This window comes from Eubalaena glacialis, chromosome 15, assembly GCF_028564815.1.
Source record: "Eubalaena glacialis isolate mEubGla1 chromosome 15, mEubGla1.1.hap2.+ XY, whole genome shotgun sequence".
NCBI classification, from domain to species: domain Eukaryota; kingdom Metazoa; phylum Chordata; class Mammalia; order Artiodactyla; family Balaenidae; genus Eubalaena; species Eubalaena glacialis.
This window is the reverse complement of record NC_083730.1, coordinates 50909240-50923154: the sequence shown is the minus strand read 5'-3', so window position 1 is coordinate 50923154 and position 13915 is coordinate 50909240. Positions and strand designations below refer to the sequence as shown.

At 36.6% G+C, this 13915-nt stretch overlaps 1 protein-coding gene across 2 annotated transcripts in view; it reads left to right on the top strand.

Moving 5' to 3' along the window:
• Nucleotides 1–11465, top strand: part of TAF4B (TATA-box binding protein associated factor 4b) — a 113914-nt gene extending 102449 nt beyond the window's left edge. For both annotated transcript variants that reach the window (XM_061169318.1, XM_061169317.1), the window contains exon 15: nucleotides 10306–11465. In XM_061169318.1, the coding sequence (XP_061025301.1) occupies nucleotides 10306–10473 (168 nt within the window). In that variant the 3' untranslated portion in view covers nucleotides 10474–11465. The remainder of the gene's footprint in view (nucleotides 1–10305) is intronic.
• The last annotated feature ends 2450 nt before the right edge of the window (nucleotides 11466–13915 follow it).

Below are 13915 nucleotides of genomic sequence, written 5' to 3'. Positions count from 1 at the left end.
TCTGTGCTCATAATTACTATAATGAGATCATCCTAAAAGTAGTGTTTTACAATTTGTGAAGCACTGCATCTTGGACATTTTTCCATACTGGTACATACTTTTGTGCCGTAATTCTATGATCCACTGATAGACATTTAGAATATTTTCATTGGTTTATTATAAACAGTTAGCATCCTCTATCTTCATGTACCCATTTATTTTGCCGAATTGATTTCTAGAAATGGAACTTCTGGGTCAAAGGGTATGCACATCTTAAATTTTAATAGATATTTCCATAATACTTTGCAAAAACTTTGTGCCAGTTTCCACCACTGTGTGAATGCCTATTTTCCCATTCCCTTTTAGCAACAGATGTGATCAGTCATTTCAAAATATTCTAGTCGCTACAATTTTTCCTGTATTGTATCTCTACCATTTCTATGTGTCCTTTCAAAGGTTGAGGTTCTATTTCTGTATGGAAACATGGTGTAGAAGTGTGAAAAACCTCTAAAATACCTTATGAGGGAGATACTTGGGTTTTAAAATTTTTATTTAAGCATTAAAATTATTTATGGACATTTTTTTCCCCATAACTTAGAAATGTGTGTATTTTGAAATAGAGAACTGAGTTGAATTCTTATGGATATTTGAATGATCGATCTTACATAGATGTCATTTTGTTTACCGTATTTACTAGTTTTCATTATTTGAGGATCTGAGTAGATTATAATTGAAATATTAAGCCTGAAATGATTTGAGGAAACGCAGCAGCTTAAAATCTACTAGGGGACAAACAGAATTAGAGATTTCAACAGATTTGTTGTCATCTAACACTTTCTATAAATATCATATAGATTCATTAGAATTTAAAGCATTATTACTTTAAAGCAGCTTTTTTATGTTTTGAGATATATTTTTCACATTTTATTTTGCTCACACTTCCATAAACAAATATGCCTCTTTTTCGTAAATGACTTAAACATAAATCTGAATTTTAGATGGATCTTTAAAATTTTCCAGAGATTTAAAGTCTGACACCTTGTCAGCCATCTTCAGGGACCCCCTGTGAAATAAGTTGAATTGCACATTATGGGTTTATCTTCCCTCCTTCCCAAATCCCCCTTAAATGTTAGTAAAGGAGTGAAAATGACATAAATACACAAGAATAAAGAAGAGAGGAGAAATCAGCAATAAAATTATTCAGTAGTTTAAATGACAGTAAATTTCTCTCTGAAATATTCCGAAATAAAATGTTCAGATTTTCAACTAATGTTACCAGTGAAAATCCAGGTTTACATGGAAAACAATGTATCTGCCTTAAGCATTGCAACAGTACCTATTTAGAGTATGTTGTTGAATTCCTATTTATGCATTTTTCCCTAAGAATTGTGGAGAATATTGAAAAGAATAAATATAAGTTGTTTTTGAAATGTTTATTTGAACTTGTTTGTTTGACATACCAGACTGTGCCATTATTTGGATTTTTGTTGAGATAAAATTCACACACCATACCTCATCATTTTAAAGTGTACAATTCAGTACTGTTGGCCCTCCATATCTGCTGGATTCCACATCCATGGATTCAACCAACCATGGATTGAAAATATTTGGGGAAAAAAATTCCAGAAAGTTCCAAAAAGCAAAACTTGAATTTGCTAAGTGCTGGCAACTATTTACATAGCATTTACATTGTATTAGGTATTATAAGTAATCTAGTGATGATTTAAAGTATGCAGGAGGATGTGTGTAGGTTATATGCAAATGCTATGCCACTGTATGTAAGGGACTTAAGCATCCACAGGTTCTGGTATCCATGGGAGGTCCTGGAACCAATATACCTAGGGACAACTGTATATTCACATAGCTGTGCAACCATCTGTCTCTATGGATTTACCTATTCTAGGCATTCATATAAAAGGAATTATACAATATTTGGCCTTTTGTATCTAATTTCTTTGACTTAGCATAATGTTTTCAAGATCCATCCATATTGTAGCATGTATCAGTACTTCATTCCTATTTATGGTTGAATAATATTCCATAAGTTGTTTTCTTTTAACTATAATTGTGCATTTGTCTATATTTACCTGTCAATTTTTGCTTCTTTTTTTTTTTTTTTAAATGTTGCTGAAATTTTTTTTTTTAATTAATTTATTTATTTATGGCTGTGTTGGGTCTTCGTTTCCGTGCAAGGGCTTTCTCTAGTTGCGGCGAGCGGGGCCCACTCTTCATTGCGGTGCGCGGGCCTCTCACTGTCGCGGCCTCTCCTGTTGCAGAGCACAAGCTCCAGAGGCGCAGGCTCAGTAGTTGTGGCTCACGGGCCTAGTTGCTCCGCGGCATGTGGGATCTTCCCAGACCAGGGCTCAAACCCATGTCCCCTGCATTGGCAGGCAGATTCTCAACCGCTGCGCCACCAGGGAAGCCCAATTTTTGCTTCTTTTATTTGATGGTCTTACTAAGTGCAAACACATTATGTCTTTTTGATGAATTGCCCCCTTTTGTCATTGTGAAATTGTTCTCATTGCTTATATTCCTTGTCTTAAAGTTTACTTTGATATTATTATAGCTACACCAGCACTTCTTATGCTTAGTATTAGCATGATTTATCGTTTCTCCATTCTTTTACTTCCAGCCTATCTGTGTCTTTATTTAAAGCTGGTTTCTTATGAGTAGCATGTAATTGAGCTTTGGATTTGTATCCAGTCTGAAAATTTATTTGGACTGTTTAGTCCATTTACATTTAATGCAATTATTACTATGATTAGATTTGAGTCTACCATCTTGCTATTTTCTGTTTGTCCCTATGTTTTTTTGTTTCTCCTTTCTTGTCATCTTTTGAGTTAACCAAGTAGTGTTTTAGTATACCATTCTATATCCTCTTTTGGCTTTTTAACTGTACCTCTTTTTTTTTTTTTAATGGTTGCTTTACAGATCTGTTTAAAGGTACAATATGTATCCTTAACTGATTATACTCAATCTTGAATTAATGCCACTTCACATATCATGTAAAAACCTTTTAACTATATAATTCCATTATACAAATCCCTCCCATCCTTTGTGCTATTGTTGTCACCTATTTTACTTATACATATGTTTTAACCTCCATAGTACATTGTTATCACTTGGTCATCTATCTCTTAAAGGACTTATGAAAATAAAAACAGCTTTTTAATGTTTACCACTTCTAGTGCTCTTTCATTTTTCCTGTAAACTCATATTTCTTTCTAGTATCATTTTCCATCAGTCTATATGCAATTCATCAACTCCAGAATTACCAGAGTTTTAATTAAACAAACCTAAAGCTACTATTAATACATTTAAATATACTGGTAAATCTACCTTTAGTTGTGAGGCACAGCAATCCTTACTGATGTTGTAGCTTTTTTTAACATTTACAATCCTTCAAGGATAAAATTAAAGTTGGCTCTGAAAGAAAAATCTTTAACTGGCAGTCCTTTAAAGAAGTTATCATAAAATAATAGATAAAACTTAGTTCTGGACATAGGTTACTTGAGTTTTCGAAGGACTTTGTGTCTTAATTAAAGGTAAAAAAAATTACCAGAGTATAAAGAGGAAAGTCCTGCTGACACAGGCTTTTCAACTTGCAGTAAGTTACGGCTTTTCAGAATTGAGATTTATTTGGTTATTTGCTGTTCTTGTGTGTTATATTACTTGGTGGGTTGAAGCACTTACCCACTGTTTGGAGAAAGTGGCAGAAAATAGCCTTTTGAGCAAATCCCACCTGGTGGCAGCTTGGTGGGGATGAGTAATGCTGAGGAACAAGTCATCAAAGGACTTTACCTTTCAGCTTTTCTCCCAAATTTATTTGGCTTAAAGCTAAGAATGACAGCAGGATCTTGATTTAAAATGTCCAAAGCCCATAATATGGCTCATTTTCACTATTTGGTCATTCATATAACTGATGATGTTGGGTGACACTTGATGCATAATTGTACTACAAACGTTGATTGGATACCAGCTAAGTGCCATATATATAAAATATTCACAGGTACAAAATCCTTCCTTTCCAGTGAGTGGGAAAGTTAAAGAGGTTGTTGCATTGCACTGAATACATGTGACGGTAAAGTACAGAGTACAGCTAAAATACACAGGAGTTGCACCTAATCTAGACCTGGGGTGAGTCTGTGTTTGTAGCATTGGGGAAACAGGTTACCTGAGTTGAGTCTTAAAGAACTTAGTTGGGTGATGTGATATAACGATAGGACAGAGAGATTGGAGAAGGAGTTCCAGGAGGAGAGAATTAACTGTCTGGAACAAAGAGGAAAAAACATTCTATGACACGATCAATAGTTTGAGATAGGAAGAAAGGAATGAGAGATGAGAATGTGGGGAGAAGCTTTGGTATGCTCATGGTTGACTGTATATGTCATGCTTAAATGCTTGGACTTGGTCCTAGAGGAGATTTTTAGCCATTGGAGCATTTTAAACAGGAAAACGGTATTATTAGATTACTTATTTTAGAAAGATCATTCTCACAGCAGTGTGAAGAATATTAATACTGGAAATAGTTTCTTAGAAGGTTGATGAAGTCATCTTAGGCAGAAGATAATGGAAGTGAAAATGTAGAAGGATGTAGATGATTTGGAAACTATTAAAGAGGTAGAACTGATAAGAAGTGATAGATGGGATTAGAAGAAGAAAGGGTTGAGGATGACACCCAGTTTTCTGGCTTAGGCATTGGAGGTGAATGGTATTACCATTCCTTTAAATGAGAAAGAGAAGAGGAGAAAGGCAGGAGTAATGATTTGAAACATGTTGAATTTAGGCTACATACTTTATTAGGAAATTGAACAATGAGGTCTAGAATTTAAGAAAGTGTTCTTTTGGAGATAAAGATGCGAGTGGTCATTAGCATAGGACAACCAGTATTGTCTTCACAACTCTCATAATCACACAACTAGAATTAGAACTCAAAGCCCACGATTACACGTCACATCAGTCTATTTAGACGTATTACTTCTATAAAGGTTGTTGAAAAACAGATACTTAGAGGTGACAAAATTCTAGGGTGGAAGTTAATATGCAAGGTTGTCTGTATTCTGAAATAACTCAAAGGAATGCAATGAAGGTGATAGAGGTGAGGGATGTGTTACTTCATAAATTCTGCTTGTTGACCAGCAGAGGGCAGGCAGTCTCACAACTCAGTACTTTCTGCTCTGTGCTGCCCTTGAGGCCTGGAAGCTCAGGTCTTTCGAACATAGATTTTCAGTGATGTTATTACACTAAGGCCAGGCATCCAGGACACTTTTATTTATCTTTGCTTCCAAGACTTAGAAGATGTTTGATTTTTGTTCTGGAGCCAGATCTTCTTTCCACCCCCTGTGCCCTATGTCTAGTTCTTGTTTTTCCTTAAAGTTTGAGACTTGATTCGTCCCTTAAGAGCTGCCATGGTGACATGGGGTTAGAATAAATCAAGTAGAGAGTCTGAGAAATATAATGGATCTTTGCCTTTTAGAGGTTAAAATGCCCACTCTTGTTCCTGGTTAACTGTTAAGATTCAGGGACACGTTTGTGTTTTCTTGGTCTTATGATTCAGGGACTAGAATGGAAGGAATGGACATCAGCTCCTGGAGACAGTACTGGTAAGTGTGGTTGGGTCTGTAAAGCAGCAGTGCTGCTCCTCCACTGTTTGATTTGAGGAGCTTGTGAAAACCTTCCTGTCCCAGGATACATCCCTCATCCATTTGCCATATGTCTGTAATGCCCACTAGTTTACTTTTTAGCTCTAAGCATTCAAAGCTCAACTAAAATTTAAAAATTTCTCTAGGAGGGGCAAGGTTAGTGTGGCAGGGCAAATTATTTAAATTAGCCAGGACTTATCAGAATAGGTCATGGACCGGAACTTTTAATTAGATTTAAACTAGGGGATGGAAAAAAAGATCTGGAACTAGGATTATACTGTTTCCTGTTTATAAACCTTCAACGCCTCCCAACTGACAAATGACATTTATAGACTGTGTACTGTATGCCAGGCATTGTTCTCATTTAATCCTCAGGCCAACGCTGTGAGATAATTACGGTTACTGTCCCCATTTTGCAGATTAGGAAACTGAGGCACAGAGAAGTTAAGTAATTTGTCTGAGTTTCCTTATGGAGGAGACAACGTGTATTCACCACCATTCAGTCCCCCTGTATATCTTATGCTGCCAGAACAGTTACTTTGCCCATAGTAGGCGCCCAGTAACCCAGATAACTTTTGAATTGAATCAGTACATGGGCTAGCATAAACTAGTTAGTATAGCAGTAACATAATTTAAGGAAACATGGAAAAAGAAGTAGAGACGCTTTTAAAAGTTTTACCTCACAGCACCTGCTCTATTAAGTTGGGGGGAAATGTGAATAATTGGTTATTTTTAATTACTTAGTGTCATTCTTAAAATGGTGTCATTGCTCTGAAATTGGTAACTGACAGTGTTCAGGTTTTCCATATTAGAGCAAAAGGGTTTCTCAGAAGTTTCATTATAAAAATATGAAACTTTGTTTAGTGATATAATTGAACAAATTAATGAGGGCTAACTTAATTTGACCTGGCGGTGTTAAAGAATGTTTACATTTAGGTTCGGTTACGCTTCCGAAAACATCTGTTGTACACTTAGTAAGTGAATTATTTCTTTCATCTTCATTGAATTCCATCTTCTATTTTACCCTCTATTCATCTAAGTGAAGAATTCAGATTAAGGAATATCTTCATGCAGAAAGTCGATTGGGAAAATCCTCTGTTTCAGAAACAAATAGTACATTGTCCCAACAGGTTTTTTTTTTCTTCTTACAAATGGTCTCCTAACTACATTTGTGTTCTTTGGCACTGACAGTATAGTGTAACCAGAAATCAGCCCTAGGTAACTTTGGGCAAAGGACTTGGTGAGGAAGAAAATAAAAACTGATGGTGAAGGCAGGTTTGAATTTTTATGGCTCTGAGTTCCACCTGCTTTACCATGGATAATTGAGATGTAGCTGATTATTCTGGCCAGGTCAGTATGAAGCTGAAAAGTCAGATTGTGGATTTTTTCAAATCATAAGCATAGGAATACAAATGCTGTATATTTGTATCTAAGTTCAACAAAGATTAACTTTCCAAGCCAGTCACTATTTGGGGGAAGAGAATGCTGTCACATTCGTAAAGTTGTGAATTATAAAAGACATTTCTGTTGGGTTACTGAATGTCCCTTGGGGTTTGTTTCATTTATAACATTGCCTCAGGCCTTCTGCTGCATCCTGTTGGAATGACCTCCTTTTCAACCCTGTGCTGGCAGCTGTGATATGGCTCTTTCCCTGGGATCCTTCAGACTTGTCACATGACAGACATGAACTGTGACCCCTTTGTTCCTTACCCAGATGGTTTGTTCTCCATAATTTTTTTCTATTTAACTGTTTTGCCTTATCTTCTTTCCTCTTTTCCCTCTTCATTTCCCTTTGTATTTCCTACCTACACAAGACATTTTTGGTAGCAGTTTAATTTTTTTTATGGAAGTAGGACATCAATGCAGAAAAGTACACAAATCATGAGTAAGCTCATTGAATTTTCACAGCGCGAACACACCTATGCAGACAGTACTTAGGTCAAGAAAGAGAACATCACCAGAATCCCAGAAAACCTCTACTATCCCCTTCTGGTTACCACTCTTCTCCCTTAAGGGGAATCATTATCCTGACTTCTATAGCTTTGCCTGTTTTAAACGTTATCGAAACGGAATCAAACCATATGTATTCCTTTGCATCTGGATCCTTTCATTTAACATTTTGTGATATTTGTCCATGTTACTCAGTTTGTTACTGCTGTGTAGTATTCCATTTGTATGAATAGTCCACAGTTTATTCTGCTCTTAATGGGCGTTTGGATCGTTTCTAGCTTAGGGCCATTATGAATAGTAGTGCTAAACATTCTCATACATGTCTTTTTATCAAAAGACATGACATATTTCTGGATATTTATGTGGAAATGAAATTGCCAAGATATAGTATGTCCAACTAGCCATTTAATTTAAAAATTCATGTAAAACACTAAACGAGTGATTTTTGGCAAACTTGGTAGGAAAGATCTATAAACATATATAGATTCAGCTTTAGCATAATATATCTAATTTTTGGCTAAGAAAAATGCCTCTAGTTAAATATACTGTAGTTTTAAATAGATAACTCCTATATACAGCAAAATTGCTGCTCAGTGCCTGGGACGTGTTATATTAACTTTCTTCCTAATTTGTCCTTTTATCCAGTGTTCCAAAGCTGAGTTGGTGGGCCCATTCTGTAAAAATCTTATGAGAATATTTTGATGGTGATAATTTACAAGAGTTAAGATTATATCCGTGTTACACCACCTCTAAGTTAGTCTTTTTGTCCTTTTTTTTTTAAAAACGTGGACTTTCCAAAATTTGCTTCATGGATGCTTTTGAATAAGTCTGACCTAATGAGTATAGAAGTGGGATTGTGATATCATATCCCTTCAAAAGTGAGTAGTATCTTTGAAGGAAATTTTATTCGACTGTGAGGTAAAGTGCTCCCAGTCATTCTGTGAACATGTATGGAATTAAGTTCACTTGTTTTGACCATAGGGTTTTGGAGACCTTAAAGGGGATTTCCTTACCCTCCATCAAACTAAAACAAAGCAAAAAGAAGAAAAAACCAGAAATGTAGAGGGAGTAATTAAAATTTGAAGGTTATAAAAAGATAGTAATGGAACCAGAAGATTTGCTTCCTGTGTTAGGTAGCTATCTTTCCCTGTGTAAATCTTTTGGGTAGGGAAAGGAGGGTTGCCAATTCAATTGAGATGTTTTTGAAACAAAGTATGGTTAAAAAAAAAAAAAGAATGGGAGATTAAAGGATTCATTTTTGCCAAATTATTCTATATCTGAGTATTCTGTATTTTTATTTCTTCTTCCAAATCTTTTTTTTAAATAGTGGTGTATAGACATATTGATACTTAGGAAACTTAATATCTTAATACAGAAGTATTGGGTTTCATTCAATTTTGGATGACATTTAGAACTCGTATTAGTTGTTCTGTTTTAAACCGGTGTATTCAACTGAGAAAATATTGCTGATAATCTGTGTTGTTCTGTATACTTTGCTAAGCCATAGAAAGTATAGAAATGATAGTCCCTGTCCTCAGAAAGCTTACAGTCTAGTGGGTATGTGCTGGTGGTGGTAGCGTATACAAATTACTATAATACGATGTAAGATAATTACCACAGTGAGAATTCTTACGGGGAAGGGGAGGGTAAGTAGACCCATTTGAAGTGGGTCTTAAAGGATGAGTAGGTTGGCCTGGAATGGCCTTTTGCTGATCTCTGCAATGGGAAGTAAGGCTGAAGGGAAGCCAGGTAATGAGTTTGTACCTGATATGATGTATAATACAGAACAAGCTAAGAGCATTCACTTTATTATTTTTTTTAGCATCTTTATTGGAGTATAATTGCTTTACAATGGTGTGTTAGTTTCTGCTGTATAACAAAGTGAATCAGCTATACATATACATACATCCCCATATCTCCTCTGTCTTGCATCTCCCTCCCATCCTCCCTATCCCACCCCTCTATGTGGACACAAAGCACCGAGCTGATCTCCCTGTGCTATGCGGCGAGCATTCACTTTAGATCAAATTAAAAGTTGAGTCCCAGCTCAGTGTTGCTGTGTGACCTTAAACAGGTTGCTTTAACCTGTCTGAGCTCAGTTTCCTCACTGGATAAATGAGGACAGCACCCATGTAACTTGCTGCAGTGTTGTATGAAAGCAAAGAGATCATGTGTGGAAGGTGCTTAACGTAGCTCTCAAAGTATAATAAGTGCTCAAGTAGCTACTCTGGACAGAGAGGAACCATTGAAGGTTTTTGAACCATGGAGTGGTGGGATCTGAACCATGTGAGGCTTTCACTTTTACTTTTATAATTGACAAACAAAAGACCGCACACATTTAAAGTGTGTAATCTGACAGGTTCTTACATGTATACACACCTGTGAAATCATCGCCACAATCAGAATTATGACCACAGCCATCACTCCCGAAAGTTTTGTCTAAGACCTTTAAAGAGGACAGTCTGCCCTGTGATATGCAGCAAAGAACGGAGTGAAGTGGAGAAGTCAGTGGCCATGGTCCAGGTGAGAGAGAGTGACTGAGGCCATGAACTAGGTGTGCTGGTCATGGGCCTCCCCCTAGAGCCTGGGCTGCTGGAGGACAAGCTGCATCGTGCTATTACCTCCAGCACCTACCCCAGGGGCCAGAGGCTAGCAGGCTCTTGCTGAATTGACAGGTTCTCTCTTTATGAAAGATTGTTTATTTTAAACTTGCTTCTCCCTTTACTTTGTATAGGGTTTAAAAGACAACCTTTTTGCTTCTGGGACATCCAGCCTGACAGCCACCAAACAGTTGCTTCGTCCGAGAATCACAAGAATCTGCCTCAGGGACCTGATCTTCTGTATGGAGCAGGAGAGGGAGATGAAGTATTCCCGAGCTCTGTACCTGGCCCTTCTGAAGTGACCACGGCCCTCTCCGTCCAGATCCTTGCTACTTACTGCCAAAGAAGACATATAAAGAGTGGTGTCACATGGTCTTGAAATTTCAGTTTCTGGAAAATAATCACCGATAGGGAAGACCATTGTTTACAGTTATATACTTTTATTAAATCTTATGTATTCCATTAGGTTCTTAATGACTAGGATTCAGCTTCTAAAAATAGGTTGTGAAGTACGGTTTATTTACACAGAAGTAGGCATATGCCTACCTACGTGTTTAATTACAGCAAGGCTCTGTTTGTTACTCCCTGCTTCATTTGCCAAACTATTAATAGGTAAGGTGTCTTTCCCTACTACAGCCTGCATTGAGATACAGGGGGAAGAAAGGAAGGGTCACCACTTACCAGGAAACTATTTCATCCTACATGGAACCTGACTCAAAGCATTAGGTTTTCTGGGCTGGAATCAGAAGTTGCTTAGCAAATTATGACAGTTGCCTTCTGTGGTTGAAGGTGACAAGCCACAGGGTAAGGCCAGTGGTGGCTTTTGTCGGCTGAGTCCCATTGTTGTTAAAACATTGACAAATGGGGATAGTTTGTGCCTGAGGTTGCTGTTCCCTGGTTCACCTCACCACCAGGTGCTGCTTCTGATACCAAGTGAGGGGACATCCTTGTCAGGGAAGGATGATATACATTGAAGGTGCTGATATACCTCGTTGAAAAGATGGGGAGTATAGAAAGGAATGATGGAGCATCGCCTCCAAACCGATGGAGGAAAAATGAAAACAGAATCATGAAACAGGAAATATGCTGTATACACCTAAGAGGGGTCAGTGGTCGAATTGGAACTCTGAAGCACCCAGTACATGTTTTGTTGACAGGAAAAAAAATCACAGCCCAACCAAAAAGGAAAATGTATCAAACATTTTAAATTATAGTATTTCAAAAGGAAGAAGTTATTCTTTGTTTTGTGTATTGCTTTAAATCTCAAGAAGGATAGTTTTATAAACTCTTTTAGTTACCCTAAGTTTTAAGCATCTTGTTGCATTAAAAAAAATCCTAATTGATGATTAGAAATTTTTAACAATGGGATTCCATTTTGGATTCTGTACTCAAAAGGTAATGTCAGCATCTTACTCTTGGAGATCTTGGCTCTACATATATTATGAGAAGCATGTTATATATACTTGTTTGAGGAGGAAGCTGACATTTTGCAAAGCAAACCCTCTTTTTTTTTTTTTTTTAATTCCACTTTTGTGGTATGTAGCTGGTGAAAAATAATAGCTGTAGTTAGTCACATACAGAAAGAATGAGTAAATCCTCCAAAGAAGGCTAAAGAAAAAAAAAAGGGGGGGAAAGCTGTGCTTCTTAGAAAAAGAATTCAGGGGAATAAAACCTCAAGTATGTTATTCTTCATCCTGTTCTTCCCATCGGGACTGTTATGGCCATATTCTATACTGTAGTAAGTTTCAAATTGGCCACATTTTCTGTTTCAGCAAGTTATTATGTAAAAATGCTATAAATTATGTGTATGTTAAAAGAGTCCTTTAAGAAGAGATCTATACCTAAAGTTGTTTTTGTATATTTAAATGCTTAGCTTTATTTTTTGGTAAAGTGCAGCACACTCCCATATTTGTGTGTAATCTTATTGATCAGATGTTTAAAATTATTTCAAATACTTCATTAAAATAATTATTTTATTATAAGAATAACTTTGCTCAGTCACTGACTTTGGAAATATCTCTGGAAGTTAGCCCCTGAAGCTGGGGGCTGGGCAGTAGATCTTTCTTGGCTGGGATTGTTACTTTGGAGTGTGAGCATTTGGGTTCCAGAAGCTCACTTCAGATCCAAGTTCCTGTATCACTTTCTTTGAAATAGTTGTAAACTTGCATGGTATTTGACTCACAATGAAAGCTACACATATTCATTACAAAAGCTTCTCTTGCCCATCAAGGTTTTCTTACAAAGGTATTGTTTTTCAAAATTTATCCTTAATATACATTTTTAAACTTTGTGTCCTAAAGTATATCTTACACACAAAAGAACAAACAGTGGACCCAAGGTATTCTTCCACTCAGTTTGCAAAATGATGGCCTTGGGGCCGATTTGATCTCTAAATGCGTTCTCTGTGACTCACACGGTGCTGCCAATATTTTAATTCACAAAAATCTATATTTCCACTTCTTTTGAAAAATTAGAAGATCTGGAGTCACTAGGTGTACCGTTCGTGTGACAGTCTGCTGGAGCCAACCAGTGGCTGTCCACTTTAGATGTGGGAGCCTAAGTTCACCTTCCCTTGCCTGATCCCTTTAAGCATTGAAGTGTGAGACTCTGCCTTCAGTGTTGATCTCAAGTGATGAACGCTAAAAGGGGAAAGTGCCAGAAATTCTCCATCTATTTACTGTTTTTTAAGTAATTTTATTGAGGCATGTTTTACATATAAAATTCACCATTTTATCCATTTAATTTTAATATGACCAATGGACCTTTTAAATTGTTTCCTCCTGAATATCTGTAAGATTCTTCTCCTCTTAAAAGACGTGAAGTTTAACATTCTTGTAAAGCCTATGTTTCTTTTTCTTTTTTTTTATTGAATGAAAGATTCTTTAAATTCTCTAGCGCTTTAGTGCTTTACAATTTTCAAAAGTTTCACACACATGATTTCATATAATCCCATAATAACCCTTTTTTCCCTACTCCTGTAATGCCCCTTCCTCCTTCCCTCTCCCCACTGGTAACCACTAGTTTGTTCTCTATATCTGTGAGTCTGCTTCTTTTTTGTTTTATTCACTAGTTTGTTGTATTTTTTAGATTCCACATATAAGTAATATCATACAGTATTTGTCTGACTTATTTCACTTAGCACAATGCCCTCCAAGTCCATCCATGTTACTGCAAATGGCAAAATTTCATTCTTTTTCATGGCTGAGTGGTATTCTGGTGTGTGTGTGTGTGTGTATACCACATCTTCTTTATCCATTCATCTGTTGATGGAAATTTAGGTTGCTTCCATACTTGACAATTGTAAATAATGCTGCTGTGAACGTTGGGGTGCATGTGTCTTTTAAAATTTGTGTTTTTGGTTTTTTTGGATATATACCCAGGAGTGGAATTGCTGGGTCATATGGTAGTTCTAGTTACAGTTTTTTGAGAAGCCTCTATACTTTTTTCCACAGTGGCTGCACCAATTTATTGGGTTGACCAAAGAGTACCTTTGGTTTTTAAGTAAAAATAAAAGACACATTTTTCATTTTCACCAAGAACTTTATTGAACACCGTATTCACCCTTTTGTTCCACTACCTTCTGCCACTTTTCAGGCAACTTCAAAATTCCATCTTCCCCAAACCTTTTATCTTTTTGAGCAAAGAACTGTTCCAGGTGCTTTTTACAGTCTTCCAGGGAATTAAAATTTTTTCCATTAAGAGAATTTTGTAACGACCTAAATAAATGGAAATCTGAAGGTGCAA